This window comes from Sander lucioperca, chromosome 6 (assembly GCF_008315115.2).
Source record: "Sander lucioperca isolate FBNREF2018 chromosome 6, SLUC_FBN_1.2, whole genome shotgun sequence".
NCBI classification, from domain to species: Eukaryota; Metazoa; Chordata; class Actinopteri; order Perciformes; family Percidae; genus Sander; species Sander lucioperca.
This window is the reverse complement of record NC_050178.1, coordinates 40,211,774-40,233,711: the sequence shown is the minus strand read 5'-3', so window position 1 is coordinate 40,233,711 and position 21,938 is coordinate 40,211,774. Positions and strand designations below refer to the sequence as shown.

The 21,938-nt window shown below is 42.6% G+C and overlaps 2 protein-coding genes across 3 annotated transcripts; one reads left to right on the top strand and one right to left on the bottom strand.

Moving 5' to 3' along the window:
- Nucleotides 1-1,079: 1,079 nt before the first annotated feature.
- On the top strand, nucleotides 1,080-17,665 carry hcfc1a (host cell factor C1a). 2 transcript variants are annotated; one of them, XM_031279392.2, is made up of 28 exons: nucleotides 1,080-1,246; nucleotides 2,426-2,626; nucleotides 3,194-3,342; nucleotides 4,472-4,632; nucleotides 4,729-4,937; nucleotides 5,169-5,253; nucleotides 5,382-5,488; nucleotides 6,482-6,661; nucleotides 6,783-7,019; nucleotides 7,149-7,297; nucleotides 7,396-7,575; nucleotides 7,665-7,886; nucleotides 8,267-8,371; nucleotides 8,484-8,700; nucleotides 11,156-11,292; nucleotides 11,396-11,543; nucleotides 11,629-11,849; nucleotides 12,133-13,333; nucleotides 13,422-13,564; nucleotides 13,740-13,868; nucleotides 14,069-14,276; nucleotides 14,544-14,819; nucleotides 14,910-15,016; nucleotides 15,101-15,235; nucleotides 15,334-15,519; nucleotides 15,661-15,958; nucleotides 16,054-16,117; nucleotides 16,226-17,665. In XM_031279392.2, the coding sequence occupies exons 2-28, from the start codon at nucleotides 2,431-2,433 to the stop codon at nucleotides 16,263-16,265; spliced, it is 5,490 nt and encodes a 1,829-aa protein (XP_031135252.1). In that variant the 5' UTR covers nucleotides 1,080-1,246; nucleotides 2,426-2,430; the 3' UTR covers nucleotides 16,266-17,665. The 2 variants fall into 2 exon arrangements, with proteins under 2 accessions (XP_031135252.1, XP_031135245.1); XM_031279385.2 differs by having other exon boundaries at nucleotides 13,419-13,564.
- si:dkey-13a21.4 (uncharacterized protein LOC494576 homolog) lies at nucleotides 17,141-20,397 on the bottom strand. Its single transcript, XM_031279406.2, has 5 exons — nucleotides 20,207-20,397; nucleotides 19,805-19,931; nucleotides 19,475-19,693; nucleotides 18,740-18,865; nucleotides 17,141-18,622 (listed from the first exon to the last, which is right to left on the bottom strand). Exons 1-5 carry the CDS (start codon nucleotides 20,260-20,262, stop codon nucleotides 18,536-18,538), a joined length of 615 nt encoding a protein of 204 aa, XP_031135266.1. The 5' UTR covers nucleotides 20,263-20,397; the 3' UTR covers nucleotides 17,141-18,535.
- Nucleotides 20,398-21,938: the final 1,541 nt, after the last annotated feature.

The following is a 21,938-nucleotide window of genomic DNA, read 5'->3' as shown; positions in this document are numbered from 1 at the left end:
TAAACTCCTCATGGTTTCACATTCGTTATTGTCGTGACAGCTGTTGACCACCAGAGGGCGACATGATCTATCTATCTATCTATCTATCTATCTATCTATCTATCTATCTATCTATCTATCTATCTATCTATCTATCTATCTATCTATCTATCTATCTAAACAAACAAACAAACAAAAACCTCACCACGTAACCCAATATTAATAATAACAACAATAATAATAATAATAATGTAATATCTTGATGACTGGAATAACAGTAGGCTATGTGGTTTACATTTTAGTTCAAGTTTTGCCTAAAGTTCTGTAAATAAGAGACGGAGCTTAATAGTCTTCCAGTTAGGCCTTATGTATGGATGCTGATCCTGCAAATGTGTTAAATCTAAACCCACATTCCCGTATTGCACAATAATGTTCCTAATTTCTCATATGGAGTTTTAAAGTATAGCCTAATTGGGGAATATTTTACTGCCATTTAGTTTGCTGGCAAAAACACATAGCTATATTTCCACAAACCAAAATTTGAATAAGAAGTTGAATAATCTTCCAAAACTTACACATTTTAGAGCATTTTCTTGTCTTTTCAGCGTGAGTCCAGCAGAGAAATGAAATGCGTCTGGACATGTTACAGTAAAATAAAGAGGGACGATTTGTTAATTGATGTCGGTAATGCAGTACTTGTTTCAGTGGAGGGCGCACGTACTGATGGTGGGTGTGGGCGTGGCAACTGTAGTGTGAGCGCTAAATCCATAAATTAGTGCTTTTACACTATTATTGTGCACGTATAGGCATATCTAAGTAGGTTTAAATCGGAATAAAATCAGCGTCCCCTACAATATTAAAAGAAAAGTGGGTTCAGCACAGATGTCGCCATCTTTAGTAAGGGACAATAAGCCTAGTGCAACTTGTTGTATTTAGCTAAAACTCGTGATGTCTTTACTTTAAATAGGTTTCAAGTGCTATTTAAAGCACCTCGATATACAGATCACCATTCGCTTATTTACAGTGGCAAATACCAAAACGTTCATGCATTACTCTCGGAAAACGTTAGCGAGCGGTTCTCTGTCGCCATGTTTACTTTGGGTGACGCCAACCCTCTTCCATTTTCCTCCGCCTCTGGTTGTCAAGAAGATGGCAGCTTCCAGGCAGGCATGAGAGGAAATACTTCTTCAAAAATCGAATGAATTTGGATTATTGCCGCAAGATACGACCACATACCAGTGTTTTTGCAATTACTGCATCGAAATAAGTAAGTTAAATTCTGAAATATTTGCGCCTTTTTCGGTTTGTTGTGTTTTGTTGTGGCATACCGCCCGGCCATTTTTCTTGTGGGAGCTGTAGAACTAGGCCGATTGTTGAAAAGATGGCTGCTTCCAGAGACGGCATGAAACATCATAACACTCCGTTTATGCAGTTTAACTCAGTTTAGCTGCGTTTTAAGAGTGCTGTTGCAGCCTCATTTGTATCAGGTAAAATATGCATGTCAAAATAAAATGCAATAACCTTGCATTTAACTGTAAAATGTGGCGACGCATTGACAGATGCCAGCCGTGTAGCTAACGGCTGTTAGCTTTGGCAAATTAGGTTGAGCAGCTAGCTAGCTAGCTAGACGCTAGTGCTAACTGAGTATAGCTAACGTTAGAATCAATTTGGATACTACGACTGGGCTTTCATTTTTAGTAAATTTCAATACGTTGTTCGATGGGAGTTAAGGCACGTGGTTCTCACACTGTTGCAACTGTTAAAGTAAGCTTCAAATACCGTTGTATTGTTAATAAATACGCTAAAGGGATTGCTGAGAATGCTAAGCTTGTTAGCTACAATATGGCGACTCCCAGAGAAGCATGAAAATAGCCGACTCCTGCTAACAGTTTTAACTGTGGATTACGTTTGTGTTGAAACTATGTATTCTTATGCTTTGTTGACCCGCTACTAGCTCATTGAATTTGTTTCTAATTTAGTGTATTTCTTTGCTGGTAAGGTTGACTAGCTATCATCTATTTTTCTTTTTCATTCGCTTCCGCCATTTTTCAGCCTGGCAATAGCGTTAGCGGGGTTTGTTTGGTTACAAGATGGCTGCTTCCATGGATTGAATTCAATGGTTAGAAACAACTATGGCAAAACTTAGGTGTATGAAAAACTCTATGCATTTCTTTGTTGCACAACTGCAACGTCAAATCTATATTAAGGGTTACAAACCAGCAGCTGCTCGAAACCCGTATACTCGGCATTTGTTTGTTTTTTAATTGAATGTGTTCATTAATCAAAGCTAACTATTCTCTTTCAGCTGCTACAACCGCTTAAACTGTTTACAAAAGTTAGCTACAGTTCACGGTCGATCCTGATGAGTTTCTTTGTCCTTAACGGGGAAATATCACGATTACTCCAGCAGTTTAGACAAATGTTCCTTTATTATTCTCTCTGCCAGAAATCATGTCTGCCCCTGGCTCCGCGGTGTCTGGGACCATGGCGTCGGTTCTGCAGCCGCGGTGGAAACGGGTCCTGGGATGGTCCGGTCCCGTTCCCCGGCCCAGGCATGGACACAGAGCTGTAGCTATAAAGGAGCTTATGGTTGTCTTTGGAGGTGGAAACGAAGGGATTGTGGACGAATTACATGTATACAACACTGGTAAGATTAACTCTGCATGTATAACTTTACTGATATTTTTTGCACCAAGCATAATGTTTTACTTAACAAATCTGCACATGTGAAAAATATACAACGCGTTTTCACATTGTGTACCTAAAACGATTCTATTTTATTTCTAAAGATCGGTTCGTGATGTACAGAACTAAGTAGGTACAGCCATGGGTCCAGGCCTCAGCAGGCCAATCAGGTCCTTGTCTGATTAAATGCGGCCCCATCTGCTGGAGAAAGGGTGTTAATGCACGTTGAAAAAGGCGGGCTAAAATAAAATGGATGATGCTGGTTGGTTTAAGTATATCCTCTGCTCCAATTTCCTGCACATTAACCAATAAGAACAGACAAATTCAACATATTTGCGTTATGTATCCAAAACGTAAATGCAGATTTTGGTTTATGTTCTAATGTTAATAAGAGAGTTGTTTAGAGGATATACTAGTCAGGAATTTACAGTCATGTTTAGGTCATAACATAAGCTTCCTTAATAATATGAATGATTTGATATGCGTAAGCCTCAACTGAACGTCACTGTCAATTGTGCTTTATTTCTAGCAACAAACCAGTGGTTTATCCCAGCGGTCCGTGGTGATATTCCCCCTGGTTGTGCTGCATATGGTTTTGTCTGTGATGGCACAAGATTGCTGGTATTCGGTGGCATGGTGGAGTATGGAAAGTACAGCAACGATCTCTATGAACTACAGGTAATTTGTCTATGGAAAATAACTCCCATTTTTGTGTTTTTAATTTGCACATTAAGGTAATGCAATGTTTCTGAATTAAGTGTGTGATTCAATCAGTTAATTTAGATATATTTCATAAGTGTTATTGTAGCTAATGAAAGCATAAAACAGGGTTGAATATGTTTACAATACAAACAAACATTTTACATGTGAGCTGTCCTGCTCATATTGTAAACGCGGACATTATCTCTGCACTGTTGCATGACTATATTTGAGCTCGACTGTCTGCATCAGAGATTGATGATGTAGAAAAGGAGTTTGAAAATACATGGCATAAGTTAAAGTTTCAATGTGATGGTGTAGCTGTTTAAGTTAATCGCAGAAACAGGCAAATAAAACAAATGACTCCATCTTTGTAGCTTTCACTGCTGTGCATGTTGCTGTGAATGCTCCATGCAGTTCAGCTATAGACAGTGATGTTAAGCCATTGAATGCAGTTAAATGCAAACATGAATCCTGATTTATCAAATAAAGACTGGATGGTGTTTTGCTTAGTTGTTGTGGTGCCATTGAGTCTGTTAATTCTAACTGCACACTTTAGAATTAAATAACTAGTAAATGGCTAATGCAATACAAAGGTTTCAGTCCAACCCCATTTCACAATGTCTTCCTTGAATAATGTTAAGTGTGAGAAAAAAATAGATTCTTAGATGCATGGTGATTCTTTCTTGAATGATTCAGAATTGATTTACAAAATTCAGAGGGTTCACCAAGTTCCAGTAACTGGCTAAATACTACTCAGCAGTTGCTTTTAAAAACTATGGTGAAGTCACATTTTGAAGCGGAAGGAGCAGTCTAAAGAAGCAAATAACTTCAATCATCACAAGTTATTTTGCTTCTGACAAGTGAACTATGCCAAAAACATGTCTTTATTTTCCTAATTGCGAAGGTTACACTCTGTGCACAGTGATGGAAGTTTAAGTTATAAGTATGCTCTGTTTCTGTTATAGTCATGGTTTTGACACAAAATCCTATCAATCCTTGTCAGAATAGGGAATGAGGTCAACTTGTGTTTTTTTTACAGCTTGTGCTATGACCTAATAAATTGATAATAAGTTGTAACATTGTATGTTTGCATTTTATTTTACAGGCCAGCAGATGGGAATGGAAAAAGTTGAAAGCAAAAAACCCGAAGAATGGCCCCCCTCCTTGTCCTCGTCTTGGCCACAGTTTTTCCCTGGTTGGCAACAAATGCTATCTGTTTGGTGGACTAGCCAATGATAGCGAGGACCCAAAAAACAACATTCCCAGGTACAGAGGTTTTACCAGCGGGGCCCTTTTTAAAGCACGTGATTTCTAATTCAACAAGCAACAAGAGTGTGACTTCTGTCTGTTTTTCATTTTCAGATACCTAAATGATCTGTACACACTTGAGCTTCGTGCGGGTTCCAGTGTGGTTGGATGGGATATTCCAATCACATATGGAGTTCTGCCTCCTCCCCGTGAGAGTCACACTGCTGTGGTATACACAGAAAAGACGAGCAGGAAATCTCGCCTCATAATCTATGGAGGGATGAGTGGTTGCCGCCTTGGAGATCTGTGGACACTTGATATTGGTAGGTTTCTAAAAATGTGAGTACACAAATTATGAATGCCCTAGCTGGGGCCACTCAGAGACAGTGCTGTTATTTACACCCAATCAGACCAAAGGGAGGAGAGAGAATACAAAGTGTTTGACAATGATCTGTGAGAATTTGCCTTACCTATGTTTCTTTAATTAATATGGTTGCATGTCAGAATACATAGGGGCTCTTGTATAACATCCTACTGCTGGTCATTGTCTACAGATACCCTGACATGGAACAAACCATCAGTAAGCGGAACAGCACCGCTCCCCAGAAGTCTGCACTCTGCCACTACCATCACAAACAAGTGAGACAACTACTGCACAAGCAATACCATATCTAACGTTATATTTAATCATGTTTGAATTCCCAGAAGAACTGGCTGCGCTTGATAGCAGCATCTCACTGATTTTCTTTCCTCTCCTCAATGTGCAGGATGTATGTTTTTGGAGGATGGGTTCCATTGGTAATGGATGATGTCAAAGTGGCCACACACGAGAAGGAGTGGAAGTGCACAAACACTCTTGCCTGCCTAAATCTAGGTTTGTCTAACTCTATTTATTATACTAGATTTCACTTTGAAAAGTTTTGAGTAGGGCACCCGGATAGCTCAGTTGGTAGAGCGTGCGCCCATATATAGAGGTTTACTCCTCAACATAGCGAGCCCGGGTTCGACTCCGACCTGTGGCCTTTTGCTGCATGTCATTTCTTTCTTGGCTCGGGAAAGGGAAGTTTGGGGTCCCCTGCTGGAGCTGCTCCCCCCGCAACCCGATACCGGATAAGCGGACAAAGATGGATGGATGGATGAATGAATTAATTAATCAAATTTGAACATATGTGTCGGTGGCTTGTTGATCTTTACATTGTTCGTTAATTTCCTATCCTGGCCTGGGACACATTCATACGGTTTGATAAAGTACTTACTGGACTTTAATTTATCATTGCACTTACAATAACGAGCGTAGCTGTCCTTAATTTAGGTCATCGTGTCATTTCATCTCTGGTTTTTCCTGCATCCACCGTGTGTGATTGTGTGTGCGTGTGTCAGTCGCGGGGGGAACTGCATGAGCAGCAGCACCTGCAGAGAGCCGACAGGATTGAAACAGCAGCGACTTTAGCGTACATTGATGTTAAAATGTATACAGGTTGGCAGGACAGTCTGAAATGTTTTGCGCGGTCTTTCGCTGTACGTTTTGTTGGTAAATGTGAGATGTTCGAGTCTCGTCTTCATATCAGAAACAAGCTCTCTCACTCCCGCTTGGTCAGTGGCTCTCAGAGTCTGGCATGTGGGACTGCTGGGATTGGTTGAAGTCGCAGGAAACTCCGGTTATTGGTCAAAATTGCGAGTCGCACCAAAGTCACGGTGATTGGTTGAATTGGCGCGATCGCGAAATCCTGGAGGGACTGCCTTTCATGTCTTCAGCTGTCCTGTCAAAATAAAGGCTGAAAATGTTGAAAAAATCTTTTAAAAAAAAAAGTTTTAAGTAAAATTGGCTTCACTGATATTTATTTTTGTACCATATGTGTGTCTGTAGACTCCATGTGTTGGGAGACAGTATTGATGGATACTCTTGAAGATAACATCCCTAGGGCCCGTGCTGGCCACTGTGCTGTAGCCATCAATTCCAGACTCTATGTTTGGAGTGGCCGTGATGGTTATCGTAAAGCTTGGAACAACCAAGTCTGTTGTAAAGACCTCTGGTACCTCGAAACAGGTAGGTGTGTTGTAACATGGTTTTATAATTTAGAGTGACAATTTAGTGTCAATTGTTGTTACATTTATTCTCTCTTCCCCCCCCCCCCCCCTTCCCCCCCTCACACACACACACACACCAGAGCGTCCACACGCCCCTGCCAGGGTGCAGTTAGTCCGTGCCAACACAAACTCTCTTGAGGTGAGCTGGGGCGCTGTCTCAACTGCTGACACCTACTTACTACAGCTGCAAAAATATGACATCCCTGCAACTCCAGCCTCACCAGCCATGAGTGCCACCCCCGTGCAGCCTGTGAACTCTCCAAAGAGCCCCTCACCGGCTGTTGCAGCACTCTCTGCTCAGAGCTTACCCCAGACAGGTATTACACTAATGACCAATGATTCCTCTTTTCCAACTCTTCCATGTCCGTTGTTGTCACTACACCAGGAAGCTCAACAACTGCAAAAATGCTGCCCATAAAGTCTCATCGGTTCCCTTTTTGTTACAGCGGTCTTGAAGGTTGCAGCTCAACAGTCTGCCACAGGCACATCTGTTGTCACAGTCCGCCCCAGCCAGCCTGGGAAATCCCCTGTCACTGTGACATCCCTTCCGCCAGGTGTCCGAATGGTAGTGCCTGCCCAGACCACCCAAGGATCGGTATGAGCAATTTTCTATCATGTTGAGGATTTTGCGTGATGTATATATCATTGTCAGATGACTAAATGTGTCCAAAATGTTTTTTTCTTTTACTTCAGCCAATTGGGAGCAGCCCTCAGATGAGTGGCATGGCAGCTTTAGCTGCAGCAGCTGCAGCAACACAGAAGATCCCGCCCTCTGCAGGCACTGTCCTCAATGTTCCTGCAGGTGCCACCATTCTCAAAACAGTAGCCGTTTCGCCTGGCACAACCACAATGAAAATGGCTTCTCCAGTCATGGTACAGATCTCACTAAACATTCTGATTACTAACATTGTGTGCATTCAGTCTGTCACAGGTCAGTTCTGAAAATAATGTTGTGCTTCTAGGTCAGTAACCCGGCCACCCGGATGCTGAAAACAGCTGCAGCCCAGGTGGGCACAGCAACTGCATCCTCTCCCACCAACACCAGACCCATCATCACTGTGCACAAGTCTGGTGCAGTCACAGTGGCTCAGCAGGCCCAAGTGGTAACCACTGTGGTAGGAGGAGTCACCAAGACCATTACCCTGGTCAAGAGTCCTCTCACCATGGGCAGCAGTGGCACTCTGGTAAGAAAGCAGGACTCTTCTGTAGCACAATATGATAACTGGAACACTGCTCTAAGAGCACCCTTTGGTGGTTTCACATAAATGCTGTAAATTATGGGTTCTGTAAATTGCTTTTTCACACTTAGTGTGTTTGTTTTTTATGTCTTGTCAACATGCACTGAGTTTGAACCAGAGGGGGAGGGAGTAAAGGTTGGCCTACAGTGACTGTTGGAGAATTCTAGTAAGAAAACGGGGAGCATGATGTTAGAGCTTGACTGGCACTCAGTTAGGGCTTAAATGATTTGTAAAGCCACCAGTGGTCCACCTTCCCACTGAACTCCCTGTGCTGTCCGATGTTTTCTGGTGACTCATGAACTTGAGTCTCTCTCCTATGTCGGCAGATCTCCAACCTTGGCAAGATGATGTCTGTGGTACAAACCAAGCCAGTGCAGACATCAGCTATCACAGGCCAGGCTTCCACTAACCCTCTCACACAGATCATACAGGTCAGCTATCTGCATGAGTGCAGGAAAAAAAACAGGAGGTAGCTTAAAACTCCTGAGACAGGCACCAGGTATATTTCTCCAAATGGTGTGTATAACATGTGCCTCTCCACAGACAAAAGGTCCCCTCCCAGCCGGCACCATCCTGAAACTAGTGACCTCCGCAGATGGCAAGCCCACAACCATCATCACCACTTCCCAGGCAGGAGGCACAGGAAACAAGCCCACTATACTGAACATCAGTGGTGTCTCTCCCTCCACCACTAAGCAGGGCACCACCATCATTAAGACCATCCCCATGTCAGCCATCATGACCCAGCCTGGAGCCACAGGTCTTTTTATTTTTAATACTTTATTTGCATACTTTTACAAATGTTAGTGTTTGAACAATTTGGCATCATATTTACAAAATATATAAAAAAGATATTAATTTCCATCCAATGAACAGATAGTAATATAACCTTACTTAATGATTTTAAAAAAAAAAACTCAAGAAGAAAGGCACTTCAATACACAAAGAGAAAAAAGAAGGTAAAAAATGAAAACAATACAAAATTACAGAAAATACAATACAAAGAAAAGGTGAAATGGAATGTAGGCTATATAATCACATTGCCTTGAAAAAGTCTTGCACTACAACAGCTGTATAAACACTTTTCTTATTATTAATAATTTGGATAGACTAAAAAAATAGCTGACCAAGATTTAGAAAATTTAGCTTTATGGATATGAAATTTCCCTTGTAGACTTAAAGGGATATTTCACTGTTGGAAAGACGAATATATCTTTAAATTGGGTCACTTATGTAGTAGAAATGTGGAAAAATTATAGAAATTGGTGCCTTCTAGGCCGAGATATATAGGATCATATGGATGAAAGACACCAAATCCCAGAATGCACTTGCTTCGCTGCTTTAGACTCCACTCCCAAGCCACGCCTACCGTTTACAGACAGACAGTGAGGCAGCATTCAACTCAAATGTGTTTTATCGTCATCTCAACCATATACACGAAACAACGTTTCACCGTGGCTCTAGTGGTTACACATTTAAAATATATAAAATACGATACATACGAAACAGGCTACATTTAGCTAGTGCACACACATGCTCCGTAAAGTTCAGCTAACACATACTAGCATTAGCGCTTGGTGGACTCTAAACACTGATTATAAACACAGTCGTAAATTTGCGTGGAATGTAGAATGGTCGGCATTTAATAGTCACAAACTCCACCAGCAGTAAGCATTTAGTTGGATACAAGCAGCTCATTTCTGCACCAGTCCGTGTTAACACAGCCCACCTCCACTCTTATCTGGCGACAGAGAAGCAGGCTGGATAGTCCGGTACACTGTTCAGCCATGTTTCCACGACAAAAAAAACACAGCAGTCTCTGAACTCGCGTTGGGAGTTTCGTTGAAGTTGGATGTAGTCCAGTTTGTTGTCTAATGAGCGGACACTTGCAAGCAGGATTGATGGAACAGGTGGCCGGCTAGCGTTAGCTTTCCACCTAGCTAGGTTATACTCCAGCCCCCGTTCGCGTTTCACCCCTGATGATGTGTCGTCCCCCCCCCCCCCCATGATCTCCCGCTACGGCCACAGCAGCTGTTCGCTCCGGCCACCGCTGCTGCCCGCTGCGGCCACCGCTGCTGCCCGCTGGTCAAACTAACCTGTACGGCGGGCCACAGCAACCTCTTATTTCCGAACATTCATCTCTCCCCCGCCCCCCGAGGGCCGGTGGTCTACGAAATTTCCCGGTAGATTTTTTTTATCCCACTCTGCCGCAGATTCCATCTGTAATAAAGTTTCCTGCATATTCTCCGATCTGTACCAATGTATCCCGGAGGTACACAACGATTTGTGCGTCATCGGAAGCTTTTTTCCAGGCCCACAATACAGAGATCTCTCGTCTCAGGGGGACATGAGGGAGGGAAGCACGGTCATTCAAAAATACTACCGTGTTTCTGCTGATACAAAGCTCAATGCTAAATCGGTGAAGTATCCCTTTAATAGGTTGGCAATCTTATGAATTGTTTTGTTTTTGTTATCATAATTAAGAATAACATCTTTTGCCACATGTCTAAACTCGTGGTTGCTCACATCACATGTCACAACTACATATCACAACAGCCTAGGGCTGAGCGATATGGAGAAAATCAAATATCACTATTTTTGACCAAATACCTCGATACCGCAATGATATTGTAGTGTTGACTATTGATGCTTTCACAAAATATTTACACAATGAGATTTTTCATAAATAATCATCTGTAATGTGGATATAATGTCTAAGTGGGTAAAGGCAAATAAAAGAACAGTTACAACAGTCTGGTAAGTTCAGAAAATGACATCACTTTACTGTAATGCAGCCTTTAAAACCAGGAAAAGACAACACTTATGCCATATTACGATATCCAAAGTCTAAGACGAAATCTATATAATATGGATATATTGCCCAGCTCTACAACAGCCTGCACATCTGTGACTGAGAACAGTACAACAAAATAAGTAATCATACAATTTTCAGAGTTTAAACAATCTGAACCAGATTAACAATCAATCAAATGAGATGTTTGTTTCCAGATGAGCAGTGATGGCATGCCACAACAGAAGTAGTGATAATGTATTGTTTCCTGCAATAGCCTGACATTTTTTGGCAACTGGCATGAATAAAAACAAATTAATTTGCAGGTGTTATTTAACCAAGGTCTAGTATTTGGGCAGTTTGTCTTGAGTTGACATCATCAGATGAAAATTTACTTCAGGCATACATGCTTTTGTCCTTGCAGGTGTGACAAGCAGTGCAGGCATGAAAACGCCTATCACAATCCTTACCACAAAGGTGATGACCACTGGAACTCCTGGTAAAATCATCACTGCGGTGCCCAAACTTGGCACTGCAGCCGGCCAACAGGGATTGACACAGGTAAACTGACTGTTTGTGTAGTAGTTTTTATAGATATCATCTTTGTTGTGCTGCCCATGTATGTTGCACCTGAGGAGACTAATCGTGAATTGCGTGTTTTTAGGTGGTTTTGAAGGGTGCTCCTGGGCAACCTGGCACTATTTTGCGCACTGTGCCTATGAGCACAGTTGGCGGTGTTCGACTTGTTACACCAGTGACAGTGTCTGCTGTTAAGCCCACTGTTACCACTCTGGTTGTCAAGGGGACTACTGGTAAGAATAACCTGTGTTAATGTTCTTGTGATTTGTTTTCAATGATTTATTATTGTATCACATTTATGTTGTTAATGGCTTCCAGGTGTTACCACTCTTGGGACTGTCACTGGTACAGTCTCCTCAAGCCTGGCAGGAGGCACGGTGGACAGTTCCAATGCCTCTCTGGTCACCCCCATCACCACACTGGGAACCATCGCTACCCTGTCCAGCCAGGTCATTAGCCCATCTGCCATAACTGTGTCAACTGCTCAAACCAGCCTGACTTCTGCCTCCACGTTGCCCTCCTCTACCATGACAGTGCAGGTAAGAGCTTGTAGATTGATGCCCCTCAGGTTGTATTTAGCATTTAAGTCATCAGGACATTAAAGAAGTATTTTACTGCTGGAAAGAAAGTTGTCCTCCAAATCAGTCTCCATTTTGTTTACATCTTGCTTCCCCATGAGATCATGTGAGAGAGATCATGTAAGGTGGTGCATTGCTTCCTCTGGCACGATAATCTTAATAATATCCAGTAGTGTGTGATGCGCCATTTTTTTCAAGTCTTGTAGTGTGCTTATTTAAATTGATTTTACTGTCTTCTGCCCAGAACCAGCCCACCCAGGTTACTCTGATCACAACTCCCAGTGGTGTAGAAGCTCAACCAGTGCAGGATTTACCAGTGTCCATCCTGGCTTCGCCAACCTCTGAGCAGCCCAGCTCTACTGAGGCTGGATCAGCTGGAGAGGGCTCTGGGACCGTCACCCTGGTCTGTTCTAACCCGCCCTGCGAGACCCACGAGACAGGAACCACCAACACGGCCACCACCTCCTCTGCCACCATTGGAGCAGGACAGGTCTGTTCTAACCCACCCTGCGAGACCCACGAGACAGGAACCACCAACACAGCCACCACCTCCTCTGCTGCAATTGGAGGACAGGTGTGCTCCAACCCGCCATGTGAAACGCATGAAACGGGGACAACCAACACAGCCACAACTGCATCATCAAACATGTCTGCACCGCGCATGTGCTCCAACCCACCATGCGAGACCCATGAAACTGGGACAACTAACACAGCTACCACAGCATCGGCTAACATGGGAAGCGACCAGGCCAGCACAGCGACAGACCAGGTCAAGACAGTTTGCTCCAACCCACCCTATGAGACCCATGGGACAGGGACCACCAACACAGCCACTAAGTCGTCATCTAACATGAATGCAGGCCAGACGAGCACTGTGCAGAGAGTGTGCTCCAACCCACCCTGTGAAACACACAAGACGGGGACCACCAACACCCAGTCCACAGCCTCCTCCAGCATGGGAAGCGACCAGACCAGCACAGCTTCTGGCCAGGTCCAGACGGTTTGCTCCAACCCACCCTGTGAAACACACGAGACGGGGACCACCAACACCCAGTCCACAGCCTCCTCCAGCATGGGAAGCGACCAGACCAGCACAGCTTCTGGCCAGGTCCAGACGGTTTGCTCCAACCCACCCTGTGAAACACACGAGACGGGGACCACCAACACCCAGTCCACAGCCTCCTCCAGCATGGGAAGCGACCAGACCAGCACAGCAACAGGCCAGGTCCAGAGGGTGTGCTCCAACCCACCCTGTGAAACGCACGAAACTGGGACCACCAACACCCAGTCCACAGCCTCCTCCAGCATGGGAGCTGACCAGACCAGCACAGCAACAGGCCAGGTCCAGACGGTTTGCTCCAACCCACCCTGTGAAACACACGAAACTGGGACCACCAACACAGCCACCACTGCCACCTGCAGCATGGAGACAGGCGAAGGCACAGGTATACCCACATTTACTGTAATTAAATTGAATGGGAAATGAATTTATTGGTATGAAGTCAAACTTAAAGTATGTTTTTGTATCAGCAGCCCAGCAGACAGAGGAGGGAGCAGAAGGTACCAGCAGCACAGAAGTGGCCTCTACTGCAGCAACGGGCATAGTTACCACCCCCCAGGGCAGGGCCATCACTACTGTCACTCAGTCTACACCAGCCCCTGGACCATCTGTACCTGTAAGAAATGCACTAATTTACCAACAGAATTAACAAAAGATCTAACCACCACTGCTGAGTCCTGGTAATCTCAGCAGATGTCTGTCTTAAGGCTGCATGTCTGAGTCTGATGGCATTATGTGAGAGAAACATAATTTACCATTGTGACCAATGTTTTGTCTTTGTCCCTCTCTAGTCGATCTCATCAATCACAGAGGGTGTGAGTCCCAGCTCCACAGAGGAACCTATGCAAACAGATGAGACGGCATCAGCAGAAGCTGCACCTGCAGTGGAGGGAGCCACCGCTATGCAGACACAAGTGGAGGTACATTCAGTTTAATGTCTCACAAAGTCAGCGTTGCCTCAAAGTCCATTTAATCAAAGATGTATTAAGTGGTGGCCGGGTTAGCTCAGTTGGTAGGGCAGGCGCACATATATAGAGGTGTATGCCTCGACGCAGAAGAAATTTTTTAAAATAAATAAAAGATGTATTAAGTGTATATGACCTATAATGTGTTCTCTCAGGGAGAAGCAGCCACATCTACAGCCTTGAATCTTCCCTCAGAGCTGATGTCTGAGGGTCAGGGCGCCACACTCATGGTGACAGGGCTGTCGGATGAGGAGCTTGCTGTGACTGCAGCGGCAGAAGCCGCTGCTCAGGCAGCAGCCACTGAAGAAGCCCAGGCCCTCGCTATCCAGGCTGTCCTCCAGGCAGCCCAGCAAGCCGTAATGCGTGAGTTCAACCATAGTCCTGTACAGTCAGATTTCTCTGCACACTTGGTTTTGCTTTTATTTTGAACAGTGAGCTCAGGGTCTGTCTGTAGTCGGAAGTGGGGAAAAGGCATGGAAAGATACATTTATATTACTCACAATTAACAACATGATGGTCCTCTGTAGCAGCTGGCTCGAGCTCTGCAACTACTGTAACCTCCAGTTATTTTAGAGTTTCTCATGATGTTGTCATGTTGGATGAATTCTTAAATATTTTCTATGTTTACAGATGAGGGCAATTCCACTGGAGAGAGCCAGCAACCCACCAACATCCCCATCATGTTGACCCAGCAGGAGCTTGCAGCACTGGTCCAACAGCAGCAGCAGCTGCAGGAGGCTCAGGCTGCTGCACAGCAGGCTGCCATGGACACAAGTTTGCCTACTGAAGGCCTCGCCCCTGCGGACAGCCTCAACGACCCCTCTGTCGAGAGCAACGGACACAATGAGATGGCTGCCGCTGTCACCAGTGCTGTGGCATCACTGCTGCCACGTACTACTGCTGAGAGTGAGACTTTTTGCTTTTTTTATAGTTACTTTGAATGTCTTTTTGTACAGTAGATTGACCTTTTTGTATTGTTCCTTTTTTACACCACAGCCCTCGCTCCATCAAGCACATTTGCACCCTCTGTTTCGGTGGCAAGTCCAGCCAAGCTGCAAGCAGCCGCTGCTCTAGCAGAGGTCGCCAATGGGATCGAGGGAGAGGTGAGTTATTGTACAACATCTGGCTTGTTCAGCTAGGTCAAAGAGAGGAGAAATGTAACAATGTATAATTTTGTTTTCTTACAGAAGCAAGCCCCTCAGCCAACCCCAGTGAAGCCTGTTGTAAAAAAAGAGAATCAGTGGTTTGATGTTGGAATTGTTAAAGTGACAAATATGGTTGTCACCCACTTCTATATGCCAGGAGATGATTCTCACGGAGATGTAAGTGTCTCAGGAGGCTCCTTTCATGCTTAGATGAATGTAAGTTAGTGTTTGTGTGCTCAATGCATCTCTCATCTCTGTCTCTCTGTGTTTGGTAGGATGACTCTGGCGTCATGCCAGACTACGGCCAGATGAAGAAAATGGAGCTGCAGCCTGGAACAGCTTACAAGTTCCGTGTTGCTGGAATCAACGCTTGTGGTCGTGGATCTTTCTCTGAGATATCTGCTTTCAAGACTTGCCTGCCAGGCTTCCCAGGGGCACCTTGCGCCATCAAAATCAGCAAGGTAAACACACCAGTAGACCCATTTTCCTTGTTTTGTTGTGGATTTGACATACAGGTTTGTTAAACATGACAATAACACCAGCTGATCTCATGCGCCATGCTTTCAGGTACTGAGTAGTAATCGTTTATCGTCTCTCTGCAGAGCCCAGATGGTGCCCACCTGACCTGGGAGCCACCCTCGGTGACGTCGGGGAAGATCATCGAGTACTCTGTGTACTTGGCCATCCAGAGCAACCAGACAGCTGAAGCCAAGGCCTCCACCCCAGCACAGCTAGCCTTCATGCGCGTGTACTGTGGACCCAACCCCTCTTGCTTGGTGCAGTCGTCCAGCCTCTCCAACGCCCACATCGACTACACCACCAAGCCAGCCATCATCTTCCGCATCGCCGCCCGCAATGAGAAGGGCTACGGTCCCGCCACCCAAGTTCGATGGCTGCAAGGTGAGCACACAGATTCACAAACTAAAACTCAAATATTAGTGTGCAATTCATAATTGGATAAAATGATATATTTTAACAATTTATCTGCTTTGTAGAATCTGGCAAAGATGCCGCCTCTGCAAAACCAGCCCCCAAAAGACCAGGCACCTCTCCTGATACGTAAGTACAGTATTCGTGTTTTATACTGTGCACACAGGCTGGACATTAATATGGCACTGATGAACAAAACATGCAATACTTATTCCTGTTTCATGTGTGCTCTTGCAGTAAGGCTACTGGTCCAAAGAAAGCAAGGACGGACCAGTGAGGTCGCCCAGAGACCCCTCCCAGTCTTTTGTCCTTTTTCCACTTGCTGTCCTTTTATCAGGAAGACTGACCTTCAACCCTCCTCCTCATCCTCATCCTAATCTCATCCTCCATTCTCAAGTCTCAGAGCAAGACAGCAATGGAGGCAGAACAACCGTATGAAGCCGAGATGAAAGTCAATCTGAGAGATTTTTCTGTAGATAAAAGCCCTCCTTCCTCCTCGTTCTGTTGGTTGTACTATTTTTAGAGCAACACAAACTTAGAAGCACATTATCTTTTTCAGTCACATCCCTTTCCATCGTTTAACATCTATTTTTGGCTTGTTTCAGTAGTTGAGCAGTATAGAGAAGCATTTACATCTTTCACAAACTGGGAGCCTGAGCGCAAGGTTACCTTTTTTTTTTCTTTGTTTTGTGAATCCTGGGGGGATGTAGAGAGAGACTACACAAAATGATGTACAGTGTTGAAAAAGGCTGGGGAGACATTAGTTTAGATGAGAGGAAAAATCGGTATGGATACAAATAAAGCACTTGTCCTCAACGACAGAGGACATAATTTTTTCTTTTTCTTTTTTTTTTGGCTCATAAACAAATTTGCTTTGAGAACTGAGTCTGTATTCATCATACAGGACTCAAGTCTCCTGGTAATGTCATTACTGTGCGCTTTTTACCCCAAGATGAGGACTGGTGGCCGACACTTCAAAGTGGACAAAAAAGAATGACGAAGAGATTTGTAGAGAATGAATGACAGACTTTGCTAGGACTGAGACTTGCAGCACACACAAAAAAATCTTGCAAAATCTTCCCAAAAAATTAGCAAGCAATGATGCAGAAGATCTTTTGTGTAGTTTATTTTTGTATTTTTTAAGCTTTTTTTCTCCTGTGTGTATGTGTATGTTGTGTGCATTTTTAAAAACATCACTTTTTTTAACCGTTGTTCATCCCCATAGTTTGTGTTTGTGGGAAGATTGGTGGCTATGTTGAAGTTGCCACTATATTTTTTAAAAATCTTCATTCAGTTGGTTGTATGTTCTCGTTGTTAACAGATGGTAATGAGAGAAAGACTTGTATTTGTTCCAAGTAGACCCCACAGGTTATTGAGAATGAAGGGAACTTTTAAGTGGACCCAGAGAGAGGAGAGTTTTACTTTGTTTACTACCCTATGCTTGTGTTGCTTTGCTTGCCAAACATGAATTTCATGGGCTATGAGGAAAATAACATCAGATCTTTTCATACGTTTCCCCTAATATCCCCAATCAGATGTCCTGCGCTTTTTATGCTCATGAATGTTTTGTCTTACCTCTTCTTTAATTTTTAGAATGGCAAATTATATAAGTAGACATATTTTCCCTATCCTATTGATGTATGTGAATCCATTTAATAAATTTTAATTTTTTCCTTCCATGGCTCTGTATTTCAGACTACAGATGGTGTGCAAGCTAACTGTGATGTGTAAACTCGTATGTCTTTCGAATGGGGATGCCTTGGGACAAAAGCTTACATAGCCGGAGTGTACTCGCTTGTAAATTACTTCGTTCATAGAGTAAGAATAAATCCAAAACAAAAAACATCTTGGCCTTTTTATATAATTACCTGTAACAAACAGTTTTTACATGTCGGTCATCTCTTGATTGCCTTTTGTGTCTTTACTTAAAAAAGAAACAAATATATATATATATATATATAAATATATATAGTGTCCCTTATGGTTCCAATTTGCTTCTGTCAAGCTGATTCACTGTAGGAGTCCGAGTCACTGCTAGGTTTATTACAATACAAGATTTTGTACAGGGAGGTTTCTGACTGGACATGAGTGTATATCTACTTTGTAAGGGTGGATTCAGTTGTGATGTTAACAGCCAGGAAGATCAGAGCCAAGGTTTTCGCTTGCTGCCTTTTCTCCAGCTGGCACCTTGGTTTCCGTTTTGTGGTTTCTCCCAATTTCTTTCTAGAAATGAAGTTTCTCTTCATATGCATTCATAATTTGTGTGTGTGTCAGTGTGTCTGTTGAACAAAACTAGACATGCATGCAAAAGCAGTGTATTTTAGTAGTGATGCCTTAAGTTAGACCATAAGCTGAAGGTTCTCAAAAAAAGAAAAAAAAAAAACATTTAATGAGTTTGTTCCTCTCTCCATGTGGTATACAATTGTGTCCTTTCCTTCCACAGTACCTTTGCTGGGTCACTATTTTGCACCCTCGTTAGATAGGTCATCATCAGCAGTGCCGAGGTCTCTCTGAACTTTTCCTCCCACACTGGGACGAGTGCTGCTCTCAGCACTCACAGGTGTTGCGAGTTTCTCTCGGCTGTTTGCAGGTTATCTGGAAATGTCCTGTATTTTCCAATGTGTGTTTTTTGTACTGTAGGGAGTAATGTAACTTTTATCATCAAAAAATAAACATGTTAAACATAAAGAGATGTTGCTTCTTTCTTCTTTATACTACAAAGATTTTTTTAAAAAAAAGTGACTGAATCACCTGTTGCAAGCCGCTCTGAGCCGCTCTCAAGAATGGCTTTTCCACATCTAGATCATCTTTTGCGCTTCCTTCAAAGTATTCTGCTCCTATTTCCTCACACCACTGCAAGGCCTTCCTGCCAGACACCTGCAAGGAAAGACAATTGATTCATAGTACAACCATTAAACAGTGCTGACATGACCGCACAGGGCACATAAAAAGTCACAAATTTGGTTCTATAATAAAGATGTAAACAATATGTGTGCTTTACAAATGTTTGGTGAAAAGCAGTGGACCCCCCCCCCCAGCACTGGAAAGTTAATACTTCCACCATGTACTTTTTAAATACATTCTAAAAGCCAAATATTGTTGTATTGTATTAACTGTCATACTAAAGCAACCCTACAGTGTAGCAGGATCCGTTAAATGTGTATTCATTTAAAAATGGATACCATATTGGCTGTGACCATAGACTGTATATATTAGTTATTAATATTAACAGTATATTGCTGTGACTTGGACTGCAGCAATTATTTAAATTATTAATTAATCTGCCAACTATTTTCTCAATTAATCGATTAATCCGTCAGACAAATGCCTGTTTGATTGGAAATTCCTGACGTGAAAGAGTGTAAATACAATTTAGTGTAAAAATACTGTTACTCATATCAACTTTCAAATTACACCAGTTAAATCTTAGTGGTTACTACTTCACATCTCTTTGATACTTTATTACAGGGTGACACCCTAACTGACCTCCCGGTTGCTCAGGTCAGTCTTGTTGCCCAGTACAATGAAAGGGAAGTCGGATGGGTCCTGAGGCTCGCCCTGGATCAGAAACTCCTTCCTCCACTCCACCAGGGCAGAGAAACTAGCTCTGGACGTGACATCAAACACCAGCATGCAGCAGTGAGCTCCTCTGTACAGAGGTGTACCCAGAGACTGGAACCTCTCTGTGCCCGCTGTGTCCCAGATCTAAGGGAAGATTTATATTCCCTTATACTATTAGCATGTATGCTATTAGTGCACCTGCATGGATGTGTGGTTGTGATTCACTTTAGCCGGACAGGTGGACAGAGGAGCTACCTGCAGGGTGACTGTGTCTTCGTCTATGGTGACTGTTCTGGAGAGGAAGTCAGTCCCTATCGTGGCCCGGTACATGTTGGTGAAGCGGTGATTCACATATCTGTTCATGAAGGAGGATTTTCCCACCCTGCGTAAACACACACATAAAGTAGGCCTAATAAGACACAACACACTGAAATCTCTCTTTCCTTATAGAGACATTTAACAAATTACCTTTTTTTTCTCACTGCACCGCTGAATACTAGCCTACCTTTTGGAAATATCCAATATGAGAATTAAACACCTCAGTTTTAACAGTAAAGTAAGGAGTAAATGAAAGTGAAACAACTGTCGGCGGAGCAGTAAATCTTTTTACAAAAGGTGGAATTCGATATATGAAAAGAATCAGCTAGTCGACTTTACCCGGAGCTTCCTATGAGGATTATTTTCAGTGTAACCGGACTTTTTCTGTCGTTCATGTCTGTTGAGGTGTGTTTCCTCCGGAGTTCAGCTGCTGCTGCTGCTGCCTTCAAGAGCTCTTCGGAATGTTGCCTTTCTGTAATTTGAGGTGTGTCTTAGTATCAGTCATGTATGTATTATAAGACCGGTAGCAGTAGGCCAAAGTGTTTTTAATCAGGGCCGTCGCCATAATGTTACAAATACTGAGTCCCACTATTTACTATCCCAAAAGGAAAGTCTTAAAAATTATTATTAAATTATTTACAATTAGCTGTTCAATTATATTTTACGTAAAATGTATGAACATGAAAGTCCCAAGGTTGTTTCAAAGCCTTCGAATTAAATTAAAAACCCACCATATGTCATTTTCAGCCGATGTATGTTTCTAAACCACCAACATTTCAGAAATCTCCTCAATGAAGCAAACGTAGCATTTTAGTGGGTAATTCTTTATTCAAGAAATTAAAGTGTCCAGTGCTACCTGAGCTCCACAGGTGCCACTTTTGCTTAGTGTCATGTTTTTTAATTGAAACTACAGTATTTTAAACAGCCTTTGAAGGTACCATACAGCTTGTCTGGTTGGCACATAGCTGACCTCTGGCCTGTCTAAGTCACAACCACAACCCAAAGGCACAGCTGATTTCAGAATAAAAGCATAGGCTGGAAACAATTATATACAAAAGATAACACTCCAATAATGCAAAAACACATAGATAGTCACGACAGAATACAGACAGAAGTAGGTGATTGTTCTGCAGAAATAAAAACACAAATATTACCTTTATTTATTACGTCAACCTGAGACTGTTGCTCCACATTTTCAGAGAGGCAATTATGTAGAAGATTACTAGTGTGCATTTATTTATTTTAATTAAAGGAAAAAAGTCTGAAGAATCGGCGGCCTCTGTTCTATTTGTTTAACTTCACTATAAAACAGTCATTTTAATTTAAAAACGATCAATTACCATGAAATCTACAGTAAATGATCATTTCTTTATGTACCACTAGGGGGCTGTATAGGCCTCAGGTGAATCATCTTTCTTGCAGGATTTCCTTTCTGTTGGAGCCGTGGAGGTAGTCTGTATTCTTTTTGTGTGTTTGTCTGTTTTTCAGCTAAATGTGAAGCCATTAATATTATTATTATTATTATTATTATTATTATTATTATTATTATTATTATTATTATTATTATTATTATTATTATTATCTTTATTTAGTTGAATGCTTTCCACCATGAGGTTTTGCTTACAATCTCTTTCAACAAACATGCTCAATATATAAAGTAAATACACAGAAAAGCAGGGAGAACGTTCAGGTTCAAACACTCATTTACACGCATTGTGATTTTTCAGCTTTTCCTCTCAATCTGAGTAATAAGTAGCCTAAACATTTTAAATGTACCTGCCTTCATAGAATACAATACATTTTCCTATAAACCTTTAGTAAAACTTTACACAAATATCACATTAAAACGTTTAGATATATTGGGAAATTCTATAAGTTTAGCAACGATAGCAATACTCAGTCATTGCAAACTCATCCTGTGCAGTCAAACATTGTTAAAATCCACAGAACTGTATTTTAAAAGTGCCAAATATGACAGGATGGATTTTGGAGAAATGTGTATGAAATGTGTATGAAATGATACAACTGTTTGAACAATCGTACCGACCTGCCGCCTTCATGATTGCTGGCA